This window comes from Coenobita brevimanus, chromosome 84, assembly GCF_032717465.1.
Source record: "Coenobita brevimanus isolate Jiangsu-jjx chromosome 84, ASM3271746v2, whole genome shotgun sequence".
Taxonomy (NCBI): domain Eukaryota; kingdom Metazoa; phylum Arthropoda; class Malacostraca; order Decapoda; family Coenobitidae; genus Coenobita; species Coenobita brevimanus.
Genome location: NC_137037.1, coordinates 48,955,513 through 48,981,428, shown reverse-complemented (window position 1 = coordinate 48,981,428; position 25,916 = coordinate 48,955,513). Strand labels below are relative to the sequence as shown.

At 39.5% G+C, this 25,916-nt stretch overlaps 1 protein-coding gene across 1 annotated transcript; it reads left to right on the top strand.

Moving 5' to 3' along the window:
* The first annotated feature begins 900 nt into the window (after positions 1 to 900).
* On the top strand, positions 901 to 21,319 carry LOC145410174 (diacylglycerol lipase-beta-like). The gene is made up of 16 exons (XM_080280373.1): positions 901 to 995; positions 2,816 to 3,028; positions 3,590 to 3,699; positions 4,270 to 4,375; positions 4,652 to 4,749; positions 5,052 to 5,216; positions 7,597 to 7,786; positions 12,253 to 12,376; positions 12,955 to 13,065; positions 14,423 to 14,567; positions 16,596 to 16,726; positions 17,221 to 17,337; positions 17,850 to 17,984; positions 18,407 to 18,439; positions 20,271 to 20,407; positions 21,157 to 21,319. Exons 1-16 carry the CDS (start codon positions 901 to 903, stop codon positions 21,317 to 21,319), a joined length of 2,073 nt encoding a protein of 690 aa, XP_080136499.1.
* The last annotated feature ends 4,597 nt before the right edge of the window (positions 21,320 to 25,916 follow it).

Here is a 25,916-nt window from a genome sequence, read left to right as displayed (position 1 = left end):
AGAGATGCTGGACAGATTCTAGGGCTTGAATGTCTGCAACCTTATGGGGTGACCAGAGCTGGCTGCAGTAATCCAGGATGGGTTGGACAAGAGCCTTCCATTGGGTTACAAGGCATTTCTCAGTACTTTTATTATAACTGTATTGGTACTTGCAGAATTAGTAACTTCACGGTATCAGATTATCAGGCAGAGATTCATTATCATTGAATAACTCGTAATGGTAGTGGTAATAATTATTAAGGGTTTCCGTGTGTAAGCGTGGAGTCAAGAAGTGTCAAGATCTGCAGACATCACATTGTTGTAGCTGTGTTTAATTTACTCCAACACATGAAGTAATGAAAGTAAGGAATGGTCAGAGTTATTATGTAAACAAACAGGATTGAGACTTGAGATGTATGGATTTCCAGTGTTTATGTTCCAGGAGGTTATCATAATATCCGCAAAAAGAATTAACACAATCCCACCATTATGCCGCTGTTTTTATAGACTTTCTTTTTATACTAGTTTTAGTTATAACCATTTTGGAGGATGTGCTGTTTTATTGAGTCATAGCCTGCATTTCCTCCCATAATCAAAATAGATTGAAGAGAAATGGCAATGCTAGAAGAAGAGGGAAAATGTAGGGTACAGTAACAGACCAACTTCAGAAGTTAATCATGCAAATATTAATCACTGGTAGTCAGTCAGTCAGTTGTATTTTATTGAAAATACCATTGTTATGTTGTACTGTACAGTATTTCTCTTAAAGATTATTTGGCATTTGTCAGGTGCAGGGAGCAGCATATTCTCCTTGTCTGCAACGATCAAGATAAGGCCAGAAATGTTGCATATTGAAAGTGATTCTCCATTTTATTGTGTTGTTTAATATTGTGGACTTCCCATAGGTGGCTGAAAGTTAGGATGCCGGCCTTAATAGTATTCAGACAGAGGTGGCGGATTGGCAGTGATGACCTCGTGATACCTGGCATTATTGAGATCATAATCCGCACCGCATGGTAAGTTACACTCTCACTCAGTCTTGTGTGATGTTGATCATTGTAAGCCTGTAACCTCAAACAACTTGGTAGGTTAGCTACATCATTCTTTCCTATTTCATGGACTTCTTTGTTTGTGGTGTTGTTTGTCCTGATTCACTCCTGAAAAATGTTTGTACTATACCTTAGATATGGCACGTCTGATTATTGTTTATTTATTTATTTTTCTGTTTGTAACCTTTAATACGGGATGCTGTGATCAGCTAAATAACACGTCCAGCAATAGCCAGAGTAAAATCCATGATGTCTCTGACTCCATTAGGGGTTAAAATACTTGCTTCTCAGTACAGTACTGTGTTTATTCCTTATTTTATTAATCAGGGCTGAATCGGTAGAGAGACGTCCTGCAGTCTTAATGGACCCAGGTTCAAAGCCTGGCTGGAACAGGGACTACTTTAAGGATTTGAATTTCATAAAAACAGACTTTACTGATCTACCAGAAGACCTGCAGACATGTTGTAAAAATACCGCCACTAATATCAGTACACCATTCCTGTATTACAGTAGACAGCCCTAGCATGTATTCAGTACGGACGGTGAGTGTTAGCACCATTGTGGTGACAAGGAGGTGTGTAGGAGGACTACTGGGGCTTGGGATAGCACCCTGAAGCCTTTGCCCACAGTCAGACACATTAAAAAAAATATACTGTATATATATACTGTACTGTATATATATTTTTTTTCTTTTTAAACAGGTCACATTCTGTTCAGACAAATTTCGATTATGGTATAGTACATTGAACCACCGGAGCACTGAACTCACCATGTACAGGTACAGTCTCAAGTATCTTCCCAAAGTATGATGAATACATTGCAGAAAAATCGAAGCATCTGAAACACGCACTGGTAGCAATAGGGTTTTCACTGTATTTTGCCAGTAGTAAATTTTCTTCAGAAGGAGCTGGGAAGGTGACTGTTTCTGTGATTGTACAGGTATTCTTTTATGTAGCGTCTATTTACAATGTAGGATGGCTGACTTGCCAGTTCTTATGCTTTCATTGACCCTGTCACCTCCAAGAACACTGCTGCTTTTTTAAATGCCTGATGTATAAGAAGGCTGATATTGTATGAAAAGAAAAAGACATACACAAGTTTTGTCTTGTTTTTGTGTTGTCATCATGCCAGTTATCCTCTGTCAGGGCTAACATGGAGACATTCAAGGACCCCATTAGTTCGTACCATATGTGCACGACGGTTGTAAAATTGGTGGATTCTCTCCTATCTCTATATATAGAACTTATAGTCTCATTGCCATGCCTTCATCAGATTTGCATTCTTTGTCTGTCTGTAGCCAGATAACTTAATTCTGGAAGGGATGGTCACTAGTGCATTACCTCCATGTAATTCTGTCCCATGCTATCAGGCTACCCTATCTTCTACTCACCTCCCCCTCCCCCCACTCATATACCTCTCCACCTCATTCTTAGTATTACTTATTATTTTTTCAAGCATGCCTTAAAAAAATGCTAATAATATGCTGAATTCGTTTGCATAACTTCTATCTTTAAAAGTTGGGTGGATTGGGGTTTGAGGGGATGTGAGAGAAAGTCATAGAGGGATACTGGCCCCAAATTTTCCTTGTAAGTTATTGACTGTATTGTTGATGACTTTATCTTCTTTTACAGCCATCCTGGTGCCATTAATAAGAGAAGAGGTTTTCCTCTTGCAATGCTGTGGACTGGATTTGTTTTTATAATTTTATGTGCAGTAGAGGTAGAAAGGATCATACTGAAAGGGTTAAGAGGTAGTATAATGATATGTAATGGCAAGTGTTTCCTCAGGCTTGGCCTGGTGATTGGCGTGGTGGTACAGCACGAAGTGGACACAACAAGATGCACCAGTGGGAGCCATTTGCTGCGAATTTATTTTTATGTCACTGCTGCTCTTCTGGCTGCTGCTGTAGCTATCACTGTGGCCCTTGTCTTGCACTCAGCCCGTGGTACTGTAATGGTCACAGAACCAAGGAAACATGTGCCAAACCTTCTTGTCGCCAGGTATTATACTTCTCCAGAATTTCACTTGCCTCATACCGGTATTTGATTCCAGAACATGCAGTCCTTTTTATAAATTAGGATTGTTTTCCTGAACATTGTAACTTTTTCCATACACTGATGCTCTAAGTTGGAAAAATGTCAGATCAACTTTGTTGGCAGCAATTGAACCTTAATTACAGTTTTTCTGTAAGTTCTTTTGGACCTAGTTGCAAAAAAGAATGTGTAAAAGCCTAGCCAATTAAAATGAGGGATTTTTGTACTATTGTCATTCATAAATCATATTGTACATTCTCATCATCATCATCATCTTTGATGCCTTGCATCCTTCTGGGAATCCCCAGCAGGTGATAGCCATGACAGCAACACCTTTGGGCTACTTTATCCTCACATATTTTTCTCACTTCTATAGTGTACCATATGTAAATGAATATTAACTACCATACTACTGCATTGATGTTGAGTGTTGTATGGATTTGGATTGTTGCCTTGTGTGTGATTTTTTTTGTCCCATACTTAATTCCCAAAGTATATAATTGCACAATAAAAATAATGTTTTTGCAGAGTGTTGCTGGGTATGCCAGAGATTGTATGGACCATAATAGGGACTGTATGGATCATGAGTGGTTCAATACAATGCCAACCAAATTCTCCCCTCCCCGTTCTTATGCAAGGTCAGCCTGCAACAAACTATTCCTTTACTGTTTCTCTGAGCATATGTTCATTTTTATTCAGTAGGTTTGTTTGCTTTGCTTTTCAGTCAATGCCAGTTTTCCAGCATATTTTTGTAATAACCATTGCTCATATTATGTACGGTATTACTAATCCACATTTTGATACCAAAACTAACTACAAGAGTTGATGGCAAAACTAGACTGCTATATCATACTTAAAGTACATTTTCAGTACTGCTTTTATTGCTTGATGCATGGGTGAATGCATTGCTCTGTCAGCCTTAACCATATGATCCTCCTCAGTCCAGTAGTATATTGCTTATTATTTTCTTGAGATCTGTAGGCAATTTTGTATATCTAGTGGGAGACTTTACAGTCTGGAGAGGTTATATGTAGCATCAGCTGATCCCTTTACTACAAGAAGGGGATACTGATAGGCAGAGAAACATACCAAATCTCTCTCAGTTTTGGAACAATAAGCAGCAGAGGAAAGTGAAAAGTAGAAGAGGTGAAATGTCATGTTAACTTCAGACCCCAGTTGTACAACACTAACCATGATTTTGTCCTTAGCTGTGGTGGTGTACACATGGGTAGCCGTGTTTCTCATATTGATTGGGGTACTGTTGCTGTTTGACCCAATGAAGCGGCCAGGCATCGTGGAGGAGAATGCCCTGGGGTAAGTGTTTATAACTGTGACTTTTACATTTTCATAATTCTCCCCCTTTCTTCCTTTCTCTTTCCTTATTTGCTTGACACTGTTTCACCCTTTCCATAAGTAGGAAATATTCATACAGTAATCTGGAGGATACTGGCAAATCTGCTGTATACCCTGCAGTGATAGTTTAATAGACATTTTTGTGTGATTTACTGTGACTTTAAAGCAAAAAGATACTGACAGTTAAGGTGACTAAAAACAAGAACTTTCTGTATTAATATGCTGCTCCTTCTGCAGCCCTCACTACATCCAGCAGTGGGAGAAAAGGTGTCGGATACTGTGTTGTATCAGAGCACTGGATGAGAATAGCTCTGAGGCCTTCAGGAATGTGGCAGGTGAATATTTGTTTGTTCAGTCACTAATTGTTCCATTGCATCAGCAACATTCTCGCTTGCATCATCTGGCAGCTTTAAGTTTTAATGATAGAATTCCCATTTAGTTTACTCTTGCATACCTATGTTGCTTTAATTATTAGGCTACACATACTTCCCCTTATGATCTCAGTGATTGAATCGTACTTTCATGCTAATCTTTTGATATGATTCCTGATAACTACTCTGTCATGAGATGTGATTATTATACATTCCTGCATTGTTTTCATGATGTGTTTGCTGTACATTCCCACTCTGCTTTCTAGATGTGTTTGCCTCACTGTTTGAGTCAAGTGACCTGGTGGCATCTGATGTTGCGGCTGCCCTGGTGCTACTAAGATTACAGAGACGGATGGAGGAGCAGCGGGAGGAAAGCTTCAGGCGCACCAACCTTCACCTTCCCATCAGCCGGGCATCAACAGCCAGTATAGGTCAGTATGGCACCCGTGTGAGGGGTTAGGAGTGGGAATTTAGATATATGTAGTTGGAAGTTGCATTCTTCTACGCTCCAGTGATGAATAGGCGTAATGATGTTCCTTCCCATAACACATTCTCTCTGATGACATATTTTTCATTTTATTCTTGCTATTACTACCTGACAGCTTTTTTCAACTTGGGGCAGACCTCTTGCACTGAAAGGGCTAATGAAAGCTATATCTAACTCTCCCAGTTCCAAAAATCTCTCCTAAGCTGAGTAAAGTCATCCAGAGATAACAAGAATGAAATTAATAATACATCATTGGATTAAAAGGGTTAACTTCTTATAGTCATAGATTTTCTTAGTACAGTATTTTATCCAGCTAAAGCCAGATGATCTTATTCAGTTGATAGGAAATTATAGGCCCCATAGAGTGTTAACCGTTTCAATCTGAAAGGTTTCTCCTCCTAAACAGAATAGAAACATCTAGCCTTGGTCATTCTTCTACATTACTATTATATATGGGGGAGGTGGTGGCTCAATCAGTAAAGAGGTGGCCTACGGTCCTACTGGACCCATGTTCAGATCCCCGCTGGGGCAGGGAACAGTTTGAGGATTTGAATTTCATGTAAAGCAGACTTTACTGATCTACCAGAAGACCCGCCAGCATGTCATAAAAATACCCCTTCTAATACCAATACACCAGTCCTGTATGAGACAGCCCTAGCATGTATTCAATATGGACGGTGGGTGTCAGCGCCAAAGTGGTGACATATGGAGGTGTATGATATGTAGGAGGACTACTGGGCCTTGGGAGCCAGCTGTGAAGCCTATGCCCAGAGTCGAGCACATAAAAGAAAAAAATTTTGAAAGAATTAGAGGACATTGTTTCTAACCCTCTCAGTCAGAGAGGTCCTACTTAACGAATAAAATTATCTGACATTGGTAAGAGTAAATTTTTTTGGAATTGTGTGGGAAAAAAAAAAAAAAGGCCCTGGTGTTAAGGGAAAACTAATGCATGTTGTGCTTGGTTAAATAGTGCCAGTGTGGAGTGCATAAGAGATCTGAAACATGTTGCTATTGTCATTGATCAACCCCAGTCTGTCTGTCTGAGGAGACCCATCAACCGCAGGCAAGCAACCACTCCTGCAGGACCATCCCATGTAGTGAGCCGATCTTCCCGTATGGATGACATCACCTCGCTACAGTTAGACATGGGGAAAAGTGTGGAGGTTTGGTTCCATGATGGATGCTGCATCTGTGTCTCTCCACCCTGCTGACAAGGGCACCATAGTAGGCTCCATTTCACCCCATGATCAAGATACCGTATATGGTTACCACATGAATGATGAGAGAAATACGAAGGGAGGAGGGCAGACACAGAAAAAGAAAGATAAATGTAAGGGAAGAAGTAGATAGCATTGCATCAAGTGGGTGGATGATGGTCAGCACCACCTACCACAATCAGTTTTTAGTAGGAATAACAGGATTGACAAGGAAATGAAGGAAAAGAGTCCAACTGAGTAGGAAAATGGCAAGTTACCTGAAAGCATTGATTGAAAGAGAGAGAGAACTTAATGTTGGAAAAGGATGATGTACTGTATGTGGTGTGAAAGAGTTGTTAAATACAACATTCCCTCTTTTTACGACAAGAATGCGTGTGAAAAAAAATCCATTGAGTAAAGATTTATTGCATATGAAATCAGTTATAACATGGGTTCAGTGGGGATATGCTTTTGACCAAGGGTCACCCACCCAACAGAGCCTAAAAACAAGTTTCCAGCTCACCTAAAATGATTGTTATTTCACTTCACTGCATTTTACTTACTGCTTGAACTCCAGCACTATACTGCTGTTCCATCACTGACACAAACACACCCAATAGTGACATGTGGAAAGATCATCTTGGAACAAACAAATTACTAAACTTGCATGAGGGTGATCGAATAAGCAAAAATAGTGATCATATATCGACCATTGAGGCTTCTTATAGAATCATGTCATTGTATAATCCAAAATTCTGTTGTGTATGGTATCAAAAAAATGTCCTACCTTTTTTATCATCATATAAGCAGTTCACCACATACTGGTTCATCATACAGCAAGGGTCTGTTCTAGTACATGTAATGAGAATGAAGGAAGAGGAAGTGGAGTGATGGAAAACATGAAAGAAGCATGAAAAGACTTCTGGTTCCTGGCTGTGATTCTCCCATGGTCATCCTCTGTTGAAGGTTTCTCGGGAGTCAGGATTGGTCATGTCAGCTCAGATGTGATTATGATGACTTTTGTTTACAGTGTATCAGTATGAGTAGCATGTAGGTCCCCTTCTCTGTATAATAGTTCCATAGATATTTTTAATACCTGTACATGAGAGTAACTAAAGAACTTGACAGGAGCCTTGCAAGATGAAGGCAGTTTGCCACACCAGCAGTCCCCGCGGCCAGAATGGATGAAAGTCGGCAGTGCTTACCACTTCATGAAGTTTGCCTTGGCTTCATATGGATGGCCATGGTTTGTGTACGGCCATGTGTGTACCTCCAGCTGTAAACTCTGGCCTTACCTCACCTGCTGTTCCTGTTGCAGGTACACACAAGCACATGCTTGCACTCCTATATTCCTTAATTTTTCATCTATTGGTTTGGTATTTAGTCCACAAGTAGACCATCATAAGATTGGTATGCCCTCTAGTTTCTGATCTGCACCTGCACAGTGGATTATATTATTTTTGCTTTTCTCTATAACTGTGTAAGGCTGTATGCCTAAAACAAAGTTGTATGAAGCAGTTAGTCTTGGGTAGCTCGTTCAGATGTCAGTTTACAGGTATTGTTCCCTTGACCCATTATTGGGCAAATAATCACATGGATATTATGTTCTCTACAGATATTTGCTTCCAGCACCTTTTTCACATGAAGCATTCCATCTGATGCACTTTGCTTCTGACCACCCTGATAATCTTTACTTCTTCGTATTTTCTCAAACCCCACTACTCCATACCCTCCCTCCATTGCCTGAATGAGAACAGGTTTTACTGTATAGAGGGAGAGAGGACTCATGCTGTTGGGTTGGATTTTTTATGAAAGTTGCATTATTGTAAGAGACTTGCTGTTCCATATATGGTATATAAATAGATAGATAGAGAGAAGGATACATAGGTAGATAAAAATATACAGTAGATATAGATGTAGATATACTGTAGATATTTATTTATTCATTTTTGCTCAGATTAACATAAACAGAGTATGGAATTTATGAGTCAGAACTATAGTAGTTATCTCATGACAAAGGAATTATAAAAGATAAAGGACAGTTCGTTTGCACAGTAGCTTATATACAGTAAAAGTCCTCCGATCACACTACACACTACAGACTACACCCTATTTTCAAATTTTTAAAATAAATGGTGTCTAATAACCAAACCTCGGAATTCCCGGTGGGAGACCATAAATGCCCCCACTGTCCGCCCCTCTCCCGGTGACAACTCAACCAGCTGCCGGGAACCACTGTCTGACTCACTTCTTCATTTCTGCGACATCCATGGCCTTTCCTCTAACTCTTTCTCTTTGTTGAGCACCACCTCTCCCCCTCTAAACTCACCTTCTTTTCTTAACTGAGACTCGGCTGTCTGAGGCAGCTGATTACAAACCCTTTTCTGTATCCTCCTACTTTCACTATACTCATTTCAGTGTCAAAGGTGGCTGTTATGTATGTATACTTAACGACTTATCTTGCTCTTGTGTTCCTGAACTTGATTCTTCTGAATTCCCAACCCTCTGGGTTCAGCTTTCCTGTCATTCTCTGACTAAATATATCTGTGCTATTTACATATCCCTTAATTCTACTGACAATGAAAAATTCTTTGGCTATCTTACTTCTACGATGGAACACATCCTATCCGTTTCTCCTTTCTGTGAAATCTCCATTCTAGGAGATTTCAATATTCACCATCGTGTTTGGCTCTCCTCTCCTTTCACTGATCCACCAGGTGAACAAGCCTACATCTTTTCTCTCCTTAACCCAGTGCAACTTGTACAGCACTCTACCCTTATCCCTGACTGCCTTGGAGAGAGTTCCAACATACTTGACCTCTTCCTTGCAACTAATCCTTCTGCTTACACTGTTAGTCTTTCCTCTCTTTTGGGCTTCACCAATGACAATCTTGTTATCTTAACCTGTCCTATTGCTCCAATACAGCTTGCGAACCCTTCAAAGAAATGTCCGTTGTGGCACTTTAGAGCTGCTGATTGGGAGACCCTCAGGCAGTACGTGTTTGATTTTCCTTGGTATGATTATTGCTTTCATGGCTGGGAGCCATCAGAATGTGCCTCACTCATTACGAAAGTTATTCTCTCGGTCATGGAAGAATGCATTCCTTTCTCATATCCTCTGACTAATGCAAAAAAGCCTTGGTTTAATCATGCATGTTCTAATGCTGTCCACAACATGGAGAGGGCCTATAAAAGGTACTGGAGCCAACCCACCCCTGAATCACATCTTTTTTATGTTTCTGCCTGGAATCGTGCTAAGTCTGTTATTCGCCTTGCCAAAAATAATTTCACGCATACTAAATGCCGTCAACTCTCCAACTCAAAATCTTCCTGCTCCTTCTGGCACCTAGCCAAAAATCTTTCTAACAACTTTACCTCATCATCCTTCCATCCTCTTTTCTAATCTGATGGCTCTGTAGCTATTTCTTCTACTGATAAAGCAGATCTGTTCGCTCAGACTTTCTCCTCCAATCCACCTTACACAGTTCTGGTGCTGTTCCTCCATCTCTTCCCCCCTCTGACGTCCTTATGGCTGACATTAAAATTTCTTCAGCTGATGTAATTTCTGCCATCATGGGCCACAATACTAACAAGGCATATGGGCCTGTTGGGGTCCTTCCTGTTGTCATCAAGAACTGTGCTTCTGTGCATACACCTTGCCTGGGTAAACTCTTTTGCCTTTGTCTGTCAACTTGTACCTTTCATTTTTTGCTGGAAGTTTGCTCTCATCCAACCAGTCCCAAAGAAGGCTGACCATTCCCAACCCTCTAACTATCGCCCAATTGCTTTAACATCCTGTGTCTCAAAAGTTTGCGATTCTGTTCAAAACAGAAAAATTTTAAAGCATCTTTCCTATCACAACCTTTTTTCTGATCGTTAGTATGGGTTCCGTCAGGGACGCTCCACTGGCAGTCTTCTCACCTACCTTTCAGACTCCTGGTCATTCTCCTTTCGGGACTTTGGCGAAAGCTTTGCCATTGCACTTGACATCTTTAAGGCTTTCGATCGAGTCTGGCATAAATCTTTAATTTCCAAACTACCCTCTTACAGTTTCTATCCTTCTATCTGTACCTGCATCTATAGCTTCCTTTGTGGTCGTTCTGTAGCTGCTGTTGTAGATGGCCACCGTTCTTCTCCTACATTTATCAACAGTGGTGTTCTTCAGAGCTCCGTCCTATCACCAACTCTCTTCCTTTTATTCATCAATGACCTTCTGAGCTGTACATCTAACCCTATCCACTCATATGCTGATGATTCCACCCTTTACCTTTCCATTTAGTTCTCTCCACGTCCATCTCTGCAGTTACTTCAACAAACGAGGGATGAGGCTATGGCACACCTAATTTCTGTCTTGGCTCGTATCTCTGACTGGAGTAAAAATAATCATGTTGTTTTTAATGCATCAAAGACTCAGTTCATACACCTGTCAACCTGACAAAATCCTCTACAGGAGTACCCACTAATGTTTAATAATATCCAGCTCAATTCTGCATCATCCTTAGACATACTTGGGGTTTCATTCTCTCAAGACTTATCTTGGAAAGATCGTATTACATCTCTCGTAAAATCTGCTTCCAAGAGATTAGCTGTGCTAAGTCGACTCTGTACCTTCTTTTCCCCTGCACAGTTGCTGACTTTATACACAGGTTTTATTCGCCCCTGTATAGAGTACAACTCTCATGTGTGGGGAGGCACCCCACATACATCTTCTCAGTAGGGTGGAGTTAAAGGCTTTTCGTCTCATTAACTCTCTTCCGCATACTGGCTCCCTTCAACCTCTGTCCCGTTACTGCACTGTTGCATCTTTATCTCTTTTCTATCACTACTTCAATGGTCACTGCTCCTCTGAACTGTTTGCTTGCATCTCTCCACATCTACTACTGGTGCGTAGCACTTGTCTAGCAACAAACTCTCATCTCTTTTCTGTCCAACTCTCTAATGCAAGAATTAACTGTTACTCCCAGTCCATCATTTATGCAACAGGTCAGCTCTGGATCAGTCTCCCTCTGTCTGTATTCCTATTTCCTTTGATCTCCAGTCTTTTGAATGCAGTGTGTCCAGGCATCTCAAAATGAACAGATCTTGAAATGACTCTCTTTTGTATTGTTTTTGTTTTTTTCTTGGAAAGAATGGTTTGCAGGCTCCTGGCCTTAGGTTCCTTCTTCCTTTCTTTAAAAAGAACAAAAAATCTGACCACCAATAATCCGAAAATCCAAATACTGTACTCCGATTTTGTCAAGGCGAAATTTCTCGATTTTTTTCTGAGCATTATCTAAGGATTTTTCTGGTTTGGCCTTGCCCTTGGACTTGGATGTACCTGCCTGCAACCAATCATCTATACTTGTATGCATTTCCAGTGAGTAAAACAATACCCAATATCATTTTAAGTGCTTATTTAATGATCATGTACATATGTCAAATGTTTTCAAAGAGCCCTCCCAGTAGTTCAAGAAAACCAGTAGTCCAAAAGACCCTCAGTCCCCTGCGATTCGGATTACAGGACTTTTACTGTACCTTTGTTTCAAGATATTTTTCATCCCTAGTAACCAACTTAGCTAAGTTTTTCATTTTACTCTTCCTACCATGAGACAGTTTTATTTGACATAGCAAAGGACTTCCAAAGGTGAAAGGGTTAATGAAGCCAGTGTTTAACCTCTGCAGTTTCAAAAGTTTTCTCCAGGCTCAATAAAACATAAAATTAACAAGAAAAGAAAAATGGACTCTAGGGATTAATATTTAGAAAAGTTTTTTTTACCACTTCCATTTTTATTACTTTTTTTGCAGAAGTGGGGTAAGGGATATAGAAGAAGACAATTGCTGCCAGTGTCACACTGCTGCTGCCAGGGCCATCACTGGGTTACAGCAAGAGAACTTTACCTTCATCACCTTTCACAACTCCATCTATGAGGTCTGTGCCCAATTAAGTTTGGCATTCCTTATTGACATCCTTATGTATTGATCATTGTACAGTAAGTTCTGGTGGTTTAGTAGTTAGAATGTCCCAGTGAGAGTAATGACCTTCCTTAGGTATGATCCACAAGAAGTGATAGAAGGCTTTTCAGTCATGTAATGTTACTGAGGGAGGTAGATGCAAGGTTGTCTGAAATAATGCATATTTGATCCCAGGCTGGGGGTAGAGAATAGTTTCATTTTAATTTAATTAAAATACTACTTCACAGATCTGCAAGACCCCCCAGCATTGTATGAAAACACCCTTGCTATTGATATAATGCCGCTTCTGAATGAAACAACCCAAGCTTACTGTATGTTGAATTGTTCAATATGAACAGTAGACTTTAGTGTTGAAGTGGCTTTTGTGAAGGTATGTGATGTACAGGAAGGGTGCTGGTCCTTTGGGAACAAATTGACAAGTCTATGCCCAGAGTTAGACAGATACAAATTAAACTCCACTTTCATTTGAAGTCCTCAGCCTCATCCCCTTTCCTCAACTTCTGTTCCCATCCCCTCTCTCTAACTCTTGCTCAGGTACCTTTCTTTGTCGCCCTGGATGACGAGAGTGAGAACATTGTGGTGGCCATCCGAGGAACTCTCTCCCTACATGATGCCATCACCGACCTCAATGCTGTTTCCACTGCGGTCAGTGCACCACATTGTCTACTGTGCAAATGATCTTAATATATCACTCTTAAGTATAGTAATCCATCCATCCATCCATCATCCAATCCTTTGTTGCCCCATGAGGAGTGGAGGAGCCCAGGGCTAGGCAAGTTGCTCCTGACATTTAAGATGAGAGTGACCAGCCACGCTCATCCCTGAGTGGTACCATGTGAGCAACAAACCCCAACCATCCCTTGGATATAAACCTACACAGGCTTAATCCGATTGGAGCGCCTTAAATACTTAACCACCAGGATCTGTAATTTGGTTATATGGTTACCACCCAGCGATGTAAATGATTTCCTGGTGCACAGGAAACCATTTGGCTTGTCACTCAGTGTAGAGTCACCCATAGGCAGAAGGAAGAGAAGAGAATAAAGGAAAGAAAGACAGAAGAGGGAGTGTAAAGTCACTCGTAGGCAGAGGGAATTGGAATAAATGAAGGAAAGAATGACAGAAGGAGAAGGAAGGACAAGAGGAAAGGGCAGACGCCCAAAACAGCACTACATCGAGTGAGTGGATGGTGAGCGCCCCCACCTACCACCAAAGGATAGTAATACATACATACATTATAATTCATGGATTGGTCCCTAAATATTAAAACTTTTTCCCTACAGTTACATGAATCTACCTTGATAGTCAGATTAATAATAAGTCGTCACTTTAAGCCAGGGATTTGTTCTGGACTACAGTACAGTGTCATAACATTTCCATGCAATTGATTCTATAAATAACAATAATCCTACTGTATTTGAGGTGTGGGATGGAGAACTTTTTAGTTTAGCAAAGTTTCTCATTACTGTACAGAAAATTATGTTACATAGTTGTTTAATAACTGGAATCTAATGATACATTGTATTCCGCTGGTTTATTCTTCTTACCTCCAGACAAATTTACTAAGTGTGGAGGAGATCTCTTGAAATGAAATGATTAATGAAGTCTTTGTTTAACCTCTCCATTTCAAAAAGTATCCCCTAAACTACCTGTAAGTAAAACATTTTGGTGGTAATATGATTCGAATGAAGAATATGTGACTGAATTCAAGGGATTCAGTTTTTTAGTCATTATGTTCTAAAATTCTGTCTGTCAATGGCCAGATGCCTTAGTCTCAGAGAGGGTGGCCACAAACAAATCACCTCCATACCTCCCCATCCTCTGATATTATGCTGCTGTACCTCTAACACCACCCTCATTTACATACTTCTCTATCCCATCCTTTCACCCCATCCTCAGCCTCTCCTTCCCTCTCCACCCCTCCTCCTTACATAAACCCGCCTAATCAATCATTTATTCTCCATTCCCACAACATTGTAATATTTTGTCCATGTTACATTAGGTTGAAGGTGAGGGAGTACCTGGTGGTTGGGTGGCCCACAAAGGAGTAGTAGAGTCGGCAAGGAGTGTGCGTCGCCGCCTGGAACTGACTCGTGCTTTGCCTGAAGCGCTTGCTGTCAGACCTGGCTATGGCATAGTCATCACAGGTACAGGATGAGGAGGCAGTGAGAGTCTGAATTAAAATACATTATAGAGCTTTATTTCTCTAGTTAGTTTATTTATACCTGATGAAACTCAGCCAGTCCCACAGGTCCAATACTAAGCTGAGGTTGCATGGAATTCAGTGAACTTTAGTTATGAAGTTGGTTACTTTTAAAGTCAACCCTCCAGCTTGACTGCACTTTGCCATCAATTGGGCAGGTGGAGGTTCGGGATCTTTGTCAGGTTAGAACAAATATGTCATAGTAAGGGATGAAGTTGATATATAGGGCTGTATTTGTAGTTGACATTAAATATTATAGCCCCTCTTTCTCAGTAATTTATTTTGCATATTATACCTTAATGTGGTAGGTGGAAGTGCCCACCTTCTTGTTTAATGTCGTGATGCCTTCAAGTGACTGAATACCATGTGACAAGCCAAATGATTTACTGTAGCTCAGGAAACCATTTACCACACTGGATGGTAACCACATAGTCAAGTGTTGCATGGTGGCCTAGTGGGTTAAGGTGCTCAGACTAGATGAGTTCTGCAGGGGTTTACACATGAGGGAAGTTGAGTGTTATTGTTCACATAATGTTACTAAGGGGTGATTGGGGCTGGTCATGCTCATCTTAAATGTCAGGACTAAGTAGACTATCCCCAGGCCCCTGTGCTCCTAATGGGACAGAAGAAGATTGAACAATGGATGGATAGACACCTTAGTAACCCGTCTGTATGTTACTTATTCAGATTGTTCTGATGTTAAACAAATATCTATCTAATACAAAAGAAAGTAAGGTGTAAGACAGAATATATATTGCTAAGGAAAGGGCAGTATGAAGTTTCCTATGCCAACCAGAATACAGTTAATATAATGATGGTTGACTTCTCAGTCTGTACAGTATATATTAGATAAAGTGGATGATTATGAAACCAGCCCTTTAGCCAGGAGAACAGATGAAGGTAGATTAAAGTATTGTGTGTTTGAAAAGGTGGATTACTTTTACATATATTTGGTATGAATGGAAAACTACTAAATACTGTCAAGATTTTTCTGATGGTGATGAAGCTTGTGGAGGAGTAGGTGGATGTCTGAGTGATTCAATATACGTGTTACGAGTGAGACGGGGGTGTACAATACCCTCACAGCTCTTCAGTGTGCAGGTATATAAGTATGAATAGGGTTATGAGAGTGTAAAGCTCAGTTTGTGAAATGAGCAGTGGGGATGATGATTAATACTAATAATGAGCAGAACCTCTGCAGACTGGTTTAGAGTTTTATCAGTATCTGTAAGAAGTATTGTCGAAAGGAAGAGTAAAATGATGATCATTGAGAGAAAATGTAATTCATTGTGTTTTTCTGGTGAATGGAGAGAAATTTTCTTTGGTGAGAAAATTTTGGCCATGTGGAGAGGATGGAGAGCGAGAGACTGATGAGGAGAGTGTATGTGAGTGAGGTGGAGGGGGGAAGAGGGAGGGGGAACCCAAGGATGAGATGGAGGCTTGGAGTGGAGAGGTATATGAGAGAGGCATGTGTGAGTTGAGAGCAGGGCAGTGAAATGGCGGGGGACAGAGCAACATGGAGGCGATTTATTTGTGGCCACCTCTTACGGGATTAAGGCGTCTGGCAATAGACAGATAGATAGATAAAAAATTTAGATACCTCAGTACAGTAATAGAAAAGAGGTTGGTGTGCAAAAGAAGTGAAAAGTAGACTAGCATAGAGAAGGAAGGTGACTAGTGCTTAACAACCTTGATACTAACCAGACATTTTGAGTGTGAAGGATGCAAGGATTGTGTGAAGGTGTGGTCGTCCCGACCTTAATGTATGGGTGTGAGATTTTGGTGTGAAATGAGAATGAAAAGCCATGAAAAAGAACAGTGGAAGTGGGATTATTGTGGAATATGTGTGGAGTCCATAGAGTGATTAAAATAAGAAACGGTGTCATTTATGAAAGATATGGACTTATTATGGAGTAAGGGAGTCTGTTGACAGTAGGGTTGAAGAGCCTCTGTTTTACTTTCACTGTTCTAGGTCACAGCCTTGGTGCAGGAACAGCAGTGGTGCTGGCTGCCCTGCTGCGACCTCAGTATCCTACATTGAAGTGCTTTGCTTTCTCTCCGCCCGGTGGTCTCTGCTCTAGAGAATTTGCCATTGCCACTCAGGTTGGTACCATAAGAAAACATAGCACAACAGGTATTATGCATCAAGACAGCAAAATAAACCACAGTTAATTGCAGTACTAAACTTTCCAGCTCATCACCGTATAATACCTTCAGTGTAAAAGGTTGTTGACACCTAGAGAGTTTACAATCTCTTAGACCATGGCCACACCGAATGGTTGCTGGCGTGGGTGGTAGTTTTGCTTACTGTAGTCCATACACTTGGCCCCACTGGATGTGGGAGGGTGGGTGAGTAATTTAATAGGTTACAGTGGAGCAGAACTCCCACCTGCACCTGCAAGCATTTGGTGTGGACATGGCCTGAGAAACTCAATAAACTCTCCAGATGTCAACAGTTTTCTAATTAAATCTTTGGTGTTGTACTTGCACCAGCACTGAATGTATTATTTTATATTATTTTTTTGTGTAGTTTTATGTCAGGGTCCTAATTATTCTTCTTTTTCATTATCCCTCCCCTCTCCTTTTTTTTTTTTCAGAAGTTTGTGATGTCTGTAGTTGTGGGTGATGACCTTGTCCCTCGACTGTCCATGAATTCCCTCCATGATTTGAGACACAAAATCACATGCGTCCTCCACACCTGTCCCCAACCCAAGGTCAGAACATAGAGTATGTTACTATTTTAGGTTAGAAAGCTCTTGAGTTCCATAGCAGTTGGGTGGCCACCACCGACCATGTAAGGTATTGCTATAAGAATGTTGTGTGGCTGCGAACATGGTAATAAGCTGTTAGGTCGTCACTCTTAGGGAGGAATCTCAGTCCCAGGCACATTGAATGACAGTCCAAGCTGAGACATTGCAGTAAGCAGTATTACACACCCTAGATTTCTTTTTCCATTTTCTCAGCAAGAGAAACAGAGCAAAGTAAGTACAGTATGGTAGAGTTGTTTTTAAATATGCTAATGTAGACGGTATTTTAAAGGAAACTTGAATGACTTCAGTGGAGGAAAAGCATAGCCCATTTTTTCATTCAGTTGATCACTTTTCTGAATATTTTGTTTTTCCTTTCTTGCTGCTGGATTCTGCATACCACATTTTAATATGGAAAATGAGATTGAAGTGATGTTGTTGATAGTCATTTAGCTTCAGAACGTTTTCCTCCTCCTCAGTATCGAGTGTTGGCACGAGGATGTTGGTATCTGCTGTTTGGCATCTCTTCAGCTCATCTACATTCTTCAGGAAGTGGGGAAAGTCCTGCCATTGACCGACCACTTCTCCAGGGCTCTGGCAACTCCTGCACCTACGTAAGTTTTCTAAGATTGAGTTTTAGGGGAAGGGAATATATTGTTTGTTGGCTAAAACAAACTCCTGACTGTTCATATAAAACTGTTTCTGAGATGAATTCACAGTACTGTATTTGGAAAGAAGACATCTAACTTAATTCATTGAAGTCTAGAATTTCCTTTAGATCTTTCCTGAGGAGTTGTGGGTCACATGAAGTCCAGATTGGTGGAAGAAAAACAATGACTTCATATGGTAGGTTTTCAGTTATTAATATAGAGTTGATCCTGAGGTATTTGCCATTTGGGAGTGCTTGAATTCAGAATAATCAGTCTTGACTACCATTGGCTAGTCATTTATGTTGGAAGGTTTTAACATAAGTGATAAATACCGGTACAGGACATCTATCAATAAGGCTATTAATGACATTTGTTTTCCCTTGAAGTTCAACCCTGTATTTGGCTTTCACGATGAGCAGGTGATTATTTGTGGTTAGAGTATATGATTCTGTTTTGTAGAGCCAGGCACAAATATGTTTTCTAGCACCACACTGCAGAATAGCCACAAAAAATGAGCATAAACACTTGTTCCTTATGAAAATGATAAAGAGAAATGTTAATACACAGGATTGTTCCAGTGTGTGCATGTTTGTGTTTATCATTAAAAACATACTATACCAGTAATGTAAAAGATGAAGGTCTCTGTTATATTTGCAGTACAGTACAATACCGTTGCCCTTTTTTTTTTTTTCTGAGAGTTGTTTAATGTGTCAGGTACTGTTTTTGCTTTTTACTTGTGGTTCATCTGCAGTTGTGTATTTCATTGGTAAAACTGAAGCACTGTAGAGTTGAAGTAGGACTAGTGATTAAATTATATTGTAGACCTTCCCAGTAATGTATCAGGTATACTGTATATATATTAGACTTTCCATAACATGACATAACTACCTTATCTATATATATAAAAAAAAAGCAATAAGAACTGCTTCACGTCACAGAAACCATTCTGTACTGAATTAACCCCAGTCCCCATTCAGCAGATGTATGGCATTTACTGACCTTTCTTTCAGTTAATCTCATTGTTGTAATCTGCCTGTAAAACTGTAATATTAACTTCTTCAATCTGATGACATAGTTTTTTGTTAAATTCGTAATAATGCCACTTGGTTTTATTCAGTCTCGGAGAGACTTTTCAAACTATAGGGGTTAGGTATACTGTAGCCATCATTAAGCCTTTTACTACTAGGGTCTGTCTTTAAGCAGCTGGTGACAACAGAGAAAAAAAATGCCATCAGATTGAAGTGGCTAACTCCTTCCATCCAAGGACATCAAATGTCGTTATATTCTTTGCTTTTTTTTTTTTTTTCCCCTTAATATATATAGGAGATGTTCTCACAGCGCTTCTCATGGGGAAACAGTTGATGAAGACCATATCAGTTCCTGTACAGTCAACAAATCTCTCATAAGTTTAATATGTCTGGAGAGTAGCACAAATAAAGTACAAATACATGTACTGTATGTCCTTTGATTGAGGGGGTTACATTTCTTTGATAATATGAAAACCTGCACACTGCATCAGGTTTTAGGATAAACACTGCAATAACTCTTGTTGTTTTTATTATTGGGGTATTATTGTATTTTTTTAACCCATAAATTGCAAGGCATAATATAATGTGTAAGAGTTTAGTGCACTCAATAACATTGTAAATTTCTTGTTGGTAGAGCTGATACAAAGCAAATGAGTTTAATCCAGGTGTTGGGTATGTGTTCCTGAAGTACAGTAATCTTTGAAACACTCTTAGTAATGTTATTCTTTATGTTATTTGCATTTTGATACTGCACACTGCAGATAGAAAAGTGAAATATTGGCACAGTTTCAAGCATTTGCTGTGGAATTTTTTTGTTGTGTGCAATTCATTATAGCATTTGCTGAGGGGAATAGGACAAAGCTGACCTTTCAGAAGCCCTTGCGCTTAGGGAAACCTCACATAAGCTGTCCTAAGTGAGTGGACTCAAGGAGCTGGTGACTGATTTTGCAAATCTCCCAGAATAACAAACCCAGTAAAACTGAGCCAAGATGCAGTAAAGCCCCTCCCCTCTAGTGACAGCTACGTTATTCGAGGCTGTAATGATGACTTGCAGTACAATACCATCTCATTTCCTCATTGAGAGTAAAATTGATGTTATTATTTCATCACTAAGATTTCATTTCATTTGTATTATGGGTAGGAGTACAAGTACATTACAGGTACAAAATGTCCTGCCATCAGTATTTTAACATATTCATACCTTCCCTTCCCACCCCCACAGGAGAGTGTAGAGGATGTGCGTACAAACTTCACTGAAAGAACCAGTTCTCCCCCTGTACCCCCACGTCACACAGAAACTCCTCTTGTTCCCCCAGGCCGCATTCTCTATTGCTTCCCGAGTCTTCCCATCGAGGACAGGTCAGTCATTATTAACTTCTGTCTTTCTCAAGTTCGTCTGATAATCTTTGAAATTTTTGCCACCTCTTCTATATTTCTTCCTTTACCTGTCTTACAGAATACAGCCATAGTCTATCTATCAGTCTATCTATTGCCAGACGTCTCAGTCCCATGTGGGGTGGCCACAGACAAATCGCCTCCACGTCGCCCTGTCCAGTACCACTTCATTGCCTTGCTCCCAGCTTATACTGTACCTCCCTTTATGATATACCTCTCCACTCCATCCCTTCATCTCATCCTAGGCCTCCCACTTCCTCTCCCCCACTCCACCTCACTCGCATACACTTTCCTTGTCACTTCATTATTATCTGACATCTTGCTCCCTCATGGGAACCCCCCACTGGGATGTCCCAGTAGGAACCACATGCTTTATCATCATTTCTGATGACTTGTTCCTTTGTGGAAGCCACATGCATTGCAAAACTATGGCCATGTGATTCATGGTCCATGGATTCATCCTTTTGTGATTTATTTCACTTAGCAACATGCATCCCATTCCACAACACTTTTTACAGTTGAGCATTCAAAATGGAGAGGTGGCAGCTTTAGGCCAGTTTAAAGTGGCAATAGTATCAATAATCTGTTGTGTGCCCTTTTTTTTTTCTTTTCCAGTTTTAATAGTAAACCATTTTTAGGACTGAACATTCAGGATGGAGAGATGGCAGCTTTAGGCTAGTTGAATGTATAAAGAATACAATATTTTTTTCCAGGCTTGATGGGAGTTTAGGGGAATGGGAGTTCACATGGTGCGAGGCACGAGAGTTCTCTGACATCCTCATCTCTCCCTTCATGCTTCGCCACCACCTTCCTGAGGTGGTGCTAGCCGCATTGAAAGAGGCTGCTGCCCTTGCTGCACAGGATGCAGAACCTTAGCCCATGAAACCTGATGATGTGTCTTCAATTTTATTTTTGCTACATCCAGATATTATTATTTTTGGAGGGATAGTTGTGAAGTGGTTAATGAAAGCTACATGTAACCTGTTCATCTGAGAAAGTCTTCCTAAAGTGAATTAAAATGTAGGGAGACAATGAGAATAAAATGTGAAAGCACATCATTGGACTGAAGGGGTTAAAACTGTCAGCATGTAGGAGCTGGTCTCAGGCATGTCACGTAGGGGTCATCCGTAACCCCTTCAGTCTAATGACATATTTTATACGGTATATTGCTATCACTGTTACTGGATGATTTCCTTTAGCTTCGGAGTGACTTGTGGTAGCAAAAGGAATAGAAATAAATTACATTAACCTTATTTGCAGTGAGAAATCTCCCTTTCAATAAAATTGTCTGTTGGTAGCAAAAAAATACCATAGACTGAATCATTGTAGTGAAGGGGTTAAATATTGTATTATACTGTACTTCTGTATTTCAGTTAGTTTCCCAGAGATGATCCTAAAATTTTGTAATCATTTGTCTTGTGTCCTTGGATTCTTCAGTTTTATAGATGGGTTTTATATAATGTACATATTTCAGTTTAGTAGGTTATATATACAGTATTTATATTCCCCATATCTTTACAGGACTAATGCAGTAACTTTAGCTCTTTTTGCATCATTCTCATGATAACCAATATTATATTTATAGCATTTATGATCATCTCTGTTCTCTCTCCAGACTTTACTGTGACCTTCCAAGGTGAACCAGGATGACCCATTTAACTGTCTAATATGAAGTATAGTTATTGCTGTGATAAGTGCAATTTTGCGGTTCATCCTTGGCCTTTATTCTTGTTAGTTAAGGAAGCTCAGTAGCACTTCTTTCTTACCATTATGTTCCTGTTTCTGGTGCATTAATAAATTCTTGTATGCTGTTTATGTAATCTGTGTCGGTATAAGATAGATGTAAGCAATATTCAAGAGATGTATGAGGTGTAATGACTGAAATAAATTTTTTAGGAAGAGGTGCTAGAATGCCTCCCAAGACAGTGAGAATATGGCCCTTTGTCCAATTCCTCTCGTCCAGCTGTCAGTGGAAATACAATTCCATCTTCAGCATACTTTTTATTTGTAAATTTACTCACACAATGCCTTCCTGCAGTTTGAATCAAAGTTTGTCTCTGCAGTTTAGTCACAAGAAAGTAAATAACATTTGATCTGGATATTCATAAACTTATGCTAAAGTTTGGACTGGCATATTGATTACATTCTTCAATTTTCTTATGAAAAATGACTGTTGTTACTCAAAACTGAATGTGTGTGAATATCAGGCAAAGAATTTCCGTTGCTGTTGAAATGCTCATCCTCATGCCTGACACACTGTTGTTTGTGTTAGGTCATATCAGATGGCAGTTTAAAACTAGTGATTTTAATGTTCATCCACTTCCATGGTTGCCTTGATATTGTGAGGGTATGTGGTGTTGAACTTTTTTTTTTATGTTGATTGTAGAAATTGTCCATAGTTGTATCAGAGTGCAATTGGTATTTCTCCATATACAAATGAGAGCAGTCATGTATGTTTATGTTTGATTAGGTAATGGTTTATGTATGCAGCTGTAATGTTTACAGGAATACTTTGTCACATTATGATTATCTGGAATCACCCACCCACACACAAACAAATGGAAGATGTATATTTGTAATTTAAGCTGTACATTTAGCAGGAGCATGAATGTGCTGTACATGATCTCCCAGTTTTTTGCTCATGTAGTTGTAGCAGTTCCATGGCATTGGTATGTTATTAATTCAGGTTTTGTATGGTGGTGACTGGGTAGCAACTCTATGCATTTTATGAAGCCAAATATCTGTATTGTTCAAGACCATTGTAGCCATGGGTCTTTGTATACTTGTGGATGTTTTGCTTACATTAGTCATGTGATTTTTGTCCATAGAATTAACCCCTGCAGCCTGAGGAGTCTCTCCTGAGCTGAAACAAGTATTTTTCATTAATCAGAATAAATACATGTATAAAGTACATCCTGAGACTGAAGGTGTTAATACATAAATAATTAAGTGTACAGCATTTTGTTATTTTTAATACTCCATTAATTGAGATTATTGAGTTAGGTATATTGTGAATTAGTGTCATAAGAGATGTTTCCTTATTTTAGATATATGTTATGCTGTATGCAGGTTATGATAAAGATAATGGTTTAATAGTTACATTATTACACCAGTATGGTTACTGTGTCTGTTTTTTTTAAGTTAAGGTTTTATTTTCTAGCTCTGCTTCTCTGTATTCTATGAAGTACTGTATATCAACATAATAGTGTATTAATATTTTCTTCAAGAATACCAGCTTTATATATATATATATATATATATATATATATATATATATATATATATATATATATATATATATATATATGTATATGTATATATATTGCTAGTCGTCATTGTTCTTGGCTTGGTACTTCCTTAGTCACTGTTGGGAAACTATAGTACTATATATGGGCCTATCTCAGCATAATTACAGCTTGCAGTAACATTTAACTCATATGCCTGTATTCAGTGCCAGACAGGAACTCTGGTCATTGTTTTGCAACATCTATTAGCTTTCAGATACCATGCATTTGCTTTCTTAATGAATACGCATGGTGGTCTGGTGGTTTAAAGGCACCATTCGAGGTGATGGTCCTGTTCTTTGTGTAGAGACAGATCCCCAAGAGGCAGCTGGAGATTTTTTGATGTGTAACAGCACCAGAATCATTACCAGTTACCTACCCCTCAAGGTTTTTGGCTGTGATAGCTTGGCATCTGGCACATGCACCTCAAACTGGTGCTGGAGAGAAGGCCTTTTCACAGTGGCATTGCTGTAACTAAGCTGCTCTGCTGCCTGGTTTTACAGTCATCCCTCAGCACCCTCCCTCTCCCTCAAAAGAAAGGTGGTGTCCTGCAGCAGGAGTATAGCCTCAGGCTGCAGTCCTTTGGGCTCATGTTTAGATGAACTTGGGGTGCAACCTCAGGCTGGGTAATACAGTACAGAACTGGCTGGCATAATTTTTATTGCCTGTTTAATGGATTGTAATTTTCACACATCATAGGTATTAGATTACAGTATGATAAACTTGACATCTGATGTTCTTGACGATTTTGCTTGTCTGTGTGCTTCTAATGCTTTTATTGGCTGAGTGTATATATATATATATATATATATATATATATATATATATATATATATATATATAGTGTATGTGCAAGGCTGAGGACCTATAAATGGTGTAAACACAGAAGTAGGACAATATTGTTGTGAATAAACTTAATTGTTTAACTCTTGAATCCAGCAACATACATATATTTTCTTTGTTTACTACTGCTGCCAGATTATTTCATTGAACTTAGGAAAGGCCCCCCCTCACTAAATGGGTCTAACTCCTCTGGTTCAAAATGTCTCTCCTTAGCAGAATAGAAGCACCTGAAGGTAGCAAAAATAAAGTAAATACTGTCGTTTGAAACCATAGTGTAGTGGTTAATATAATGGTATATTCAGTGATATATTTTTTCCTGTACTTTTGCTATTTACAGACAATTGCATTCAGGTTCAGAGAGAATTTTTGAACTGGAGGGGAGAGAACTATAACCTATATTAACTAATTCAGTAGAAGAGATTCCTCCTAAACTTTGATAAAATTCATTTAGTGGCAGCTTGATTAAGCCCTTGACTCCAATGAATTTTTTTTGCTATATCCAGTTACATATTCAGCCTTGGAGAGACTTCTTTCTCAGGGTAGCTATAGCAGTCATTTACCTCTTCACCAGAAGACATCTCCCAGAAGCTGAATATAATCATCTGTAGGTAACAAGTATAAAGCAATAAAACAGGTGATGAGATTGAAGAGGTTAAACTGAATAATACGATATGTCACTGAAGAAGTTGAAATGTAGTTGCCCTGGCTTCCATGTGATCAGATTTTGTCCTAAAGTTGCCCTCTTGATGAACAGTGAGGGCAGCTTCCAATCTGAGACATATGATATTGCAGTTTCTTTATAACATAATTTTCCTTAGTTTAGAGTTTGTGATAATGTTTTATTGTGATGTATCCTGGAATTTGGTAGGTATTAAATATGAATAATTGTGTTGTACTGACTTAGCATTAGTTTTTCAATAGTCCTCTGCCTATAAGTTAGGGTGAGCTGATAATGGAATGCCTCAGAAATTTATTACCATCCTTCATACTACTGTTTATACATTCTTCTATCATACAAGCACAGTTTATATTCACCTAAAGATGTCCTGGATTATTTAAATTTTTAAACGGTCACCACAGTGGCTTGGTAGATAAAGGTTTCACATTGAAGGAGAGTGTGTGCCAGTCTACCACAATTCAAATCCAAGAGATGGCTTGAAGTTTTTCTATTATCTAAATCCTACCAGGGATGTAGGGTGATCTATGGCTTAAATGACCTAGACTGTGGCAAAGTAAGCTCAGATCCTCCTGCACCCTTTGATAGGGTTAATAAAGGATTGGCCTTTTTTCCACAAATGTAGCACCCATCTTTATTCCTGTACCTGTGGACATTTTTTGGTCATTGT

Bases quoted from the DNA above. Each gene is read 5' to 3' on its own strand.
- LOC145410174 (XM_080280373.1), top strand. From the start codon at position 901: ATGCCGGCCTTAATAGTATTCAGACAGAGGTGGCGGATTGGCAGTGAT. The intron at 5,217-7,596 runs GTCAGTATGGCA...AGAACTTGACAG, and splicing joins GGCATCAACAGCCAGTATAG to GAGCCTTGCAAGATGAAGGC. The intron at 17,985-18,406 runs GTAAGTTTTCTA...TTTCCCTTGAAG, and splicing joins CTGGCAACTCCTGCACCTAC to TTCAACCCTGTATTTGGCTT.